Here is an 8,610-nt window from a genome sequence, read left to right on the forward strand (position 1 = left end):
TAACTTGGCCTATATTGTAATTGGCCAGATATCAATCGTTCTTACCGCAATTTCCATTCAATTTGTAGCTAGTGACAAGGAGTTTGCTATGGTTTACTTCATGATAACTTGGCCTATATTGTAATTGTCCAGATATCAATCGTTCTTACCGCAATTTCCATTCAATTTGTAGCTAGTGACAAGGAGTTTGCTATGGTTTACTATCATACAAATTAAAATTGTTGTATACGGCATAATTGATGATACTATATGTATCAACTTATTACATTGAATGCCGTGCTATGAATGGAATTGATTGTATTTCGCAAACATTATACATGATTGTAATATTTACAGGGTACAATAATGCATGCAGCACAACATAACAACTGTGTAAAATAAAACTTTAGGCACCATGACATTTGGAGTAATGATATTATATAATAATTATATTATGTAATAGTAATAAATATTTTTTCCATTCTTATAAGAAATCATAGAGATTGGTATCTATAAATATTGTTATAAATAAATTTATTTTCAACATCTGAGTACAATTGCACTGCTTTATAAAATTTCTGTACCCAAATAATGAAATAATAATTGCCCACATAGGCCTATTGAACCTGTTCGTGGATCAATGAGTTCAGAACTGTACAATATGTTTTATTCTACTGATAGTAATTGTTATTTTATAATATTATATGATACACGCACACGTTGAATACGGAGCAATCACAATGGCAAAGGATACATCCATGAGAAAAGGTATACATTTGACAGTCGGTTGACAAAGAGAGAGAAAAAATAAAATAGTTAGACTAATTTCGTATTGGTAGGAAGATTGTAGCAGCCGTTCACATTGATCTACATCCATAGTCTTCAGCCAATTTGAAACGATTTTTTTTTTGTATTTGGATATTTTATATATGCCCGACTGACTAATTTCATGAGGAATATTATTCATAATGGTGTGACAAAGAAATTATATATTCCTATCGCAAGCTGAGCGTAAGTTACGCGGGAGGCCCAAGTGATGAAATCGGGCATGCCTAGTAAAATGAGGGTGATTGGACTCACCCTCATAAAAAAATATATTTTATAAGAATAAATATATTTTATTCTTAAACATGTATAAATGAACTGCCTTGATGAAGAGTTGCCTAATTCTGAAAACATCAAAAGTCGCAACTGGAACAAAAGTCACAAAGGTACAACTGATCAGATTGAAATCTTCTGCAAAGGCCAAGGCCAGCTTTTATAATTGTTTTCTGGGTGACAGATAATTCATCTAGTAAGGTTTTAGGCGCACCTCCCCATACAATACCATAGGACATGACAGACTGAACATACGCAAAATACACAGTTCTCAGGTGATTTATATTTAAGATTCATATATTCCTATACAGTATATTCTTATACACACGTCCTGTGTATGGGTACTTATTCACTCTATTATAATATTGATACCCTCATGCAGAATTTGTGCTTGGAACAGGCAACTATGTCGGTAGTATATGATAACCATTACTTAGACCACTACGTATTAATATAGATATCCTGAATTCAATTAAATATAATATTAAAATAAATATCAATGTAAATCCTAAACAATAGACCAGTACCATAAGCAATATTCGTACTGAAGCTTCTACGTTTTCCACTCCAGTGTATAGAACTATAACTTATAACTATCAACCAAATTTCTTCTTTCGGATGAGTCGGATGATGAGAGATTTCACTACCTACTACTGTTCTACAACTACTACTTTACTACTATGTTTTTATCCATGCTGAGCATTGTGTTAATAGTTGTTGTTTGTTTGTGTTCAGGTACTTTATCGGGACAGTGCTGCAATTCCAGCTGCACAGATCGATGTGCCTGGCGTCGGGATGGGGTCAGAATCCATCGCGGCAGCCTCTGCACAAGTGCGACATCTACCGTAGCAAGGAGGCTGGCAACATACTCAAGTCAGTTCATTCATTTATTTATTACATTAAAAATTATAAGTTCATAACGCAATAGAATATTATATCGATTTTCATCATTATAATGTTTAGATATTCAGTTTTCCTTTATATGGCTACCCGGGCTTCTACAATAATTATTGGAATGAAATAAAATTCGTCCAGTACCTATTTTTAATGTTGTGCATTAATATAATCAAATCAAATATTTTTTAATGTCATTAACAATTACGCATGTACAATTAAAACGTCAACAAATTGAAAACATAGATCTTGGCCAATATATAAAGAGTTCAATGACAAGTTCTATTTCAATTCAATAAAATGTTGATATAGTCGTTATTAGATCAAAGTTTTTCAAACCCATTCAATAAATCAGTAAAATAAGAATTTCATTCGATAAACAAATATCACACGGTACAGAGAAATTTCTGAGAGGATTCCTCATGAGGGTGAGTCGGATTCCTCATAATGTGAGAAAACAACATTAATTAAAAGAATAGACAATGGATAATATAACAACAACGTTCTTCAACTTTGAAAGAATATACAATTAATGGTAAATATGAAAAATAAAAATAACAAACCATTTATAATTTATAGCATGGTATACTAAAATTTCCTAAAAAAGTTCTGATCCATTTAAATTGTTGGTCAATAATCTAATATTCAATGTACAAATTTTTAAAAAGTTATAAGAGAGAAAAATAGCAAAAAATTGGAGACAAAAAATGTCAAATATTCAAGAGCGGATATCTCGTAAACTATAAATTAATAGTCGAGGCAATGAATGCTCAAAAAAGGAGGGAAAAGTTTGGAAGACCATTTCTGATCCCGCAGTTCTGCTGAGGGTAGTAAGGAGGTGAACATATCAAAAGTCCCCATCCCTACCCTCTGTACTTAGGGAGTGGGGGTGATTCAAAGGTACCATTTTTTGGTTTCTCGCATATAATTCGGAAACTAGGTATCTTACGGTCATAACTGTTCGATGTAACGTTAAAGCTTACACTATAAAGCTATAACCCTTCGTTGACAGGACTGAAAGTGTGTTTTTTGTGTGATATTTCTTGAAACAGAGTCCTATTTTAACTCTCACAGTTATCGCATATTAAATTTGTCATACCTACCTTGTTATAGTTGACTAGACTGTGAACTAACGTTCCAAACACCATGTTGGAAAATACAGTAGATCACCGATTATTCGGATTACATGACAGTATCGGAATAACTATCAATTCGGATAATCAATTTTAGCTCGATATTTTGGTAGCTCTTTAATGAAGACGTGTTCGTAACTTAGCAGTCTGGACTACAGTACTTATTAGTAAGTTTTGTTTGTAATATGACTTGTATACACTAATCTTCCATCCACAGTCTAGTTGAAATAGACACCATGTTGTGTAATCCAATAAAGTACAGTAACTCAAATCTTCTATTTGTTAGAATATTGTAGGCCTACTACACCTTGATTGCGGTGGACCAATAAGCCGCTTCAAATACACAATAGGTTGGGTTTTTATTTTTTCTATATCATCTAGCAGACGTCCGGATAATCGGTGTTCTGTAATTCGAAATAATAAGTGCAGCCAACTGCTGAAAATATAATCTTTAATAATCGCACTTTATAAATCATAAATATTTATGAACATGAATATAGATATTCGCAAATAAATTGACAGGCCACTAAAGTGGCCTAACCGACTGCGTAGGGAAATCACTAGTGACCATTATAGTGGCCCATCCAACCTCACGGAGAGAGCATACAAAAATTGTTCTGAGCTGTCTATGACACTATAGTGGCCTACCTACCGCAAAAATTCAGAAATTGATGAAATATCAATCTATAAAACATGCTAGTATTGATGTAAATTTTGTAAATTTGAAAAATTGTCACACATTAACAGATTAATTCACTAAACTGTAATAGTTTGATACAAAAACTGAAGACTCATCTTTGTTGACATTCAAGTATTTTTATCCATCAATTAAAATTTTAAAATCATACAAGTAAGGTGAAAAACAGAGAATAATGTTCCATAATTTGATGTTGAAAATTCAATCGTCAATTTTAAACTCCCAATTCAAAAATAATAAAAAGCATTAATTTCTAGTATTGCATTATATTCTAGTTGGAGAAAACTCATTTTCCATGGAAGATCATAGAATGCTTTTTTAAAGCTCTGTAATAAATATTCTTTGAATTACCAGCAGTTTACTTCTTGACATAGCATTACACTGCCAATTAGATGCGTTCGAAATCCAGAGCTTAATAGCTCGTTAATCTTCAAAACTCACTGGTCTTGGTTTTCAAATATCCCTCTCTCTTTTGTTAAATTGCAGATGTGGATCTTTCTCACTAATTAGTTACACAATAATGAAAATAGTCAAAACTATGTTACTTCTATCTCAACTATTGTTGAATTGTCTTCATTGGTATATTTATACTACATGATAGTCAGTGATTACCTATAGAATTGGGTTATGTTTTTAATAATAATTTACTAGGTTTGGAGATATTTGGATGAAAAAGCACGTGGTAGCACAGTGCCTAGACTCCAACAAAGTGAAAAAATCAAATCAGGTAGTTGCAATCATTTCAGTGGTAAAACTGAAACACCTTCGTTTATTGAATTGTGTACTCGTACAAGTGATGCTATGAAAAGACTGTTGTAAAAGTTTTCGCTAAAGCTGATCTTGTCAATCCATAAAAAAACATTCATTCATCTTTACCGACAATGACCTTCAATATGTTTGATTTGTTACACATTATTAGACTAGGGTGAGATTGAATTATTTATTTATTGAGTTTTTTGAATTGTATACGGTACCTACTTACTTTTGTAACTAAGTTACCGTTATTACCGTATATGTTTAGTTTTTATTCTCAGATTGTACTTCACAAATAAAATACATATTAAATACATATTATGTATCACATGCATAAAAAACAATAAATTGCATGTATAATAACGTTTTATTATTGTAAAGAAGTAGAATGATATCACTTTAAACTGTCAGGCATTCCTTGTGAATAAAGTCAATGCTTTCCATTCAACCAATGCTGACAATTCCAAGTGAATCTCAATACAGGCATTATCAAATAATAGGTACCAAAAACAATCTATTCTATTCAATTGGAGCATTGCACATATAGAGCATTATATTGCTCTCTAATACGAATAAAATTATAGTAAATAATATTATTAATAGGATTCCTTCTAAAAAAATAAATTAAAACGTGTGCTTCAAGTAATAATATTGTGTTTGTAACGTCTTGGATTTCACCAATAAACTTTTTTGAATGTGTTGTTGTTCATCATCCCGATAAATTAATCACAATTATTTCAATAATAGCTTGAAAATTACTCAAGTTTTAGTATATTTAAATGAAAATAATTCATTGTTCTAAGCTCTAATAGTATTTCTTCTACTGTGATATTTCAGGAGGCTGATGGAGAAGGGGGCATCCGAACCATGGTCGGAGGTGCTGTTTTCAGCGACTGGGGAGTCACGGCTGGATGGCAGAGCTTTGAGAGACTACTTCCGGCCCCTGGAGGAATGGCTTCGTAGTGAAAACCTCAGAACAGGCGAAATCATTGGCTGGTCTTATGGTTAGTGCAAGTCTCAAGTGCTATAATATATACATAATACTCTTAATACATACACACGCCTACATAATATTATACCTCTCATAATACTATCATACTGTAGAATTCCTTATAATGTCTTAATTTCAGAATTTTCTTGTAAGATATGATTTTTTATTTATTCAAATGCTTCAATGTTCCTAGGGGAGAAATGTATTATACTCTGAATAAAACAGACGTGGACTCTCATAAATAACATCAGCTTCCCATCCAACCAAAGTTAAAAGCTTAAAGTGAATCTCATTGTACTGGGCGTCATTGTGTGACGTTCTGTGTACAGTAAATTGTTCCAGTTCCAATCGTAAATTGTTCCATCACGTGCCTAGTGAAAAATGTTCCCATGGAACGCCATTTCAAAATCGTTGGTTCAAGCTTTTGGCGCGCACATATAAAGTTGATTTACACTAAAATGTGTCGTTTACTAGCTGTGTGAATGAAGAAAGGCTGTTTTACAAACCTACCGTCTAGAAAAGTGTAAATTTCTTTTATTCAATTACTCTCAAATTTTCTATCGAGAAAAATTCATTTAATGAATGCTTATCAAACATGATATTGTTGGTTATGTATTCTATGCTATGGTAAACAAACTATCAGCGCATGCGCAGAGAAGCAAGCAGACTACAATGATCGACCAATGAGAGCTCAGATAGTTGGAACCTGTTGGAACTGTACCAGGTCGGACAATTTACCACACTTCGACTGTGGGGCAGAAAGTTGGAGCTGGAACAGGATTCTGGAACAGAATCTGTCAAAATCCCTCCATGGAACGTGGAACTTTTTACTTGGTAAATTGTGAATCGGACAATTTACCACATTCCATGTACACAGAATGGGCCCATTGTAATGATTGGCCTAAAGATGGAACATGGTTGATGCCAACTCAGGCCACTTTTACAGAATCACTTTGATTAGCACGCAGTTCTGTGTGTTTGACTATACTCGCAATGAATAACTATTTAGACTTTGACAAAATAAAACTGCGTCTTTTTCTTCCTTGCAAATCTGTATGACTTGATACATTCAATGAGACAACCCTTCATTGACTGTGCTGTCAAATATTGAAAATATTCAACCATATTATGGAGTTGCATGAGGAGCTTGCAATTTAATACTGTGAATTTGATTAAATTTAATTTGAATTTGTATTCCACACAATATATATTTAGTCTCATTTCGGGAGTTATATGTAAACTATATTTTGTTTTATTCAATTAGGCTAAAATGCAATACCATAATAGTAGAGTGCTACTCTGTACTCATTATACAGTTCTAGTAGCAAGTTATCCGCTGTGTCATCTTCAGTTGGTCATCCACTGTGTCATGTTCAGTTGGTCATCCGCTGTGTCATGTTCAGTTGGTCATCCGCTGTGTCATGTTCAGTTGGTCATCAGTTGGTCATCCGCTGTGTCATGTTCAGTTGGTCATCAGTTGGTCATCCGCTGTGTCATGTTCAGTTGGTCATCCGCTGTGTCATGTTCAGTTGGTCATCCGCTCTGGCTAATAGCAAGTAATCAAACCTCTGAACAAGACTCAATATGGCAGTGTGTCCAGACCTCTTCTATAGAACCTATAAAACTGCGTGCTACTCCATACAATTCTGTGAAAATGTCCAGAGTCACCATTTATTTCCACTCTGTTCCATTTCGATTTTTGAACACCATCACTAACATAATGACCACTTTAGTGAGATAAACTTTGAACTGTCAGCATTAAATGGTTGGATGGAAATCTGATGTTTTTTTTTATAAGTTACAATATGTTGTGTTAATATTGTTTTTGTCAATACTGACAATTAAAAGTGAATCTCAATCTAGTATTGAACGACCAAATTATGTTTTTTTCCAAATTGTGAATAAAAGTAGCTCATATATGAGACTGAACATTTGTTTCGATTTGAACCCCTTGTTAAAACTTGTCCAGTAAAATGTTTGCAATGGCTGTAAAAGTAGGTCTACCGTAGTTGGACTATTGAAATTTTAAAAAATATATAATTTTAATGTAATTTTCCAATTACATGATAAACTACCTATTTCAATTTATCATTTTCTTGTTTGAGTCAAAACTAGCCTACTTACAAAATGCTATCAAACACAGAGGGCAAGCTACAGATTTTTAGCTACTGCCCTGTTTTGGACTTTTACAGACTGTCCAATGTAGAGACATCCTTATCATATCCAGAATTGAACAAAATGAAATCCATTGCTTGTTTCAGATGGAGACTACTGTAAATACAGTATAGAAACAGCAAACCTTCAAGTATATGGTGGATTCTATGGAGCTGCATCATCACTCGAATCTTCTGTTTTGGTGCTACTCTTCACCACTATTGTACTTGTCTATCTTTCAGCCGTCAAACATGCTATATAATTTATGTATATCATGGAGTGTAAATAAAATAGATTATTTGTGGAGACACCATAATACAGTACTCAATTGATTCAGCCATCGGAATAAAAAATGAAACTAACTACTATTATAATTTATTATGAAATAAAATTATATTTTATCGTTTGTTACATATTGCATTTATATTTGGCATTTTTTCTTAGTTATTGTGAAAGTAAATTATAAATAACATGAGATGATCTAATACGATGATCAATTATTACAATACTTTCAGTTGTTATCTATAATAGTATTAAATAAGGAATCGATTTATACATGTAGGCCTACGAGATAGGAACTACACAATTGATGCATTATGTTATCTATAATATCATAAAGAGAACAATCAGCTTATAACATGTACGGGATAGGAAATACACGAATGACGCATCATCACGTCTGAACTACTGAACTGATTAACTTAAAATTATGCATACAGATTCTCAATTTACCAAGGATGGACATACGCTTATTTCCATTGCATTGATCAATTAATTCTAATTTAATAATTAAAGCAAATTAATTCAATTTGTGATTCAAACTAAAAAAGCCCAACTAAACTGGGCTCTCTTTAAATGACTCTGTAGCTTAGTTGGTTGCGCGCGCGATTTATTTATCAGAATAGTTTAAG

The 8,610-nt window shown here is 32.9% G+C and overlaps 1 protein-coding gene across 3 annotated transcripts in view; it reads left to right on the plus strand.

Moving 5' to 3' along the window:
• The window catches only part of LOC111044873 (angiotensin-converting enzyme), a 133,224-nt gene extending 125,114 nt beyond the window's left edge, over window positions 1-8,110 (plus strand). For 2 of the 3 annotated variants that reach the window (XM_039434412.1, XM_022330117.2), the window contains 3 exons: window positions 1,813-1,950; window positions 5,392-5,558; window positions 7,807-8,015. In XM_039434412.1, the coding sequence (XP_039290346.1) occupies window positions 1,813-1,950; window positions 5,392-5,558; window positions 7,807-7,961 (460 nt within the window). In that variant the 3' untranslated portion in view covers window positions 7,962-8,015. Of the gene's footprint in view, window positions 1-1,812; window positions 1,951-5,391; window positions 5,559-7,806 lie in introns of all 3 variants that reach the window. The other variant, XM_039434411.1, reaches the window with a different exon arrangement.
• The last annotated feature ends 500 nt before the right edge of the window (window positions 8,111-8,610 follow it).

Source organism: Nilaparvata lugens, chromosome 8, assembly GCF_014356525.2.
Source record: "Nilaparvata lugens isolate BPH chromosome 8, ASM1435652v1, whole genome shotgun sequence".
NCBI lineage: Eukaryota > Metazoa > Arthropoda > Insecta > Hemiptera > Delphacidae > Nilaparvata > Nilaparvata lugens.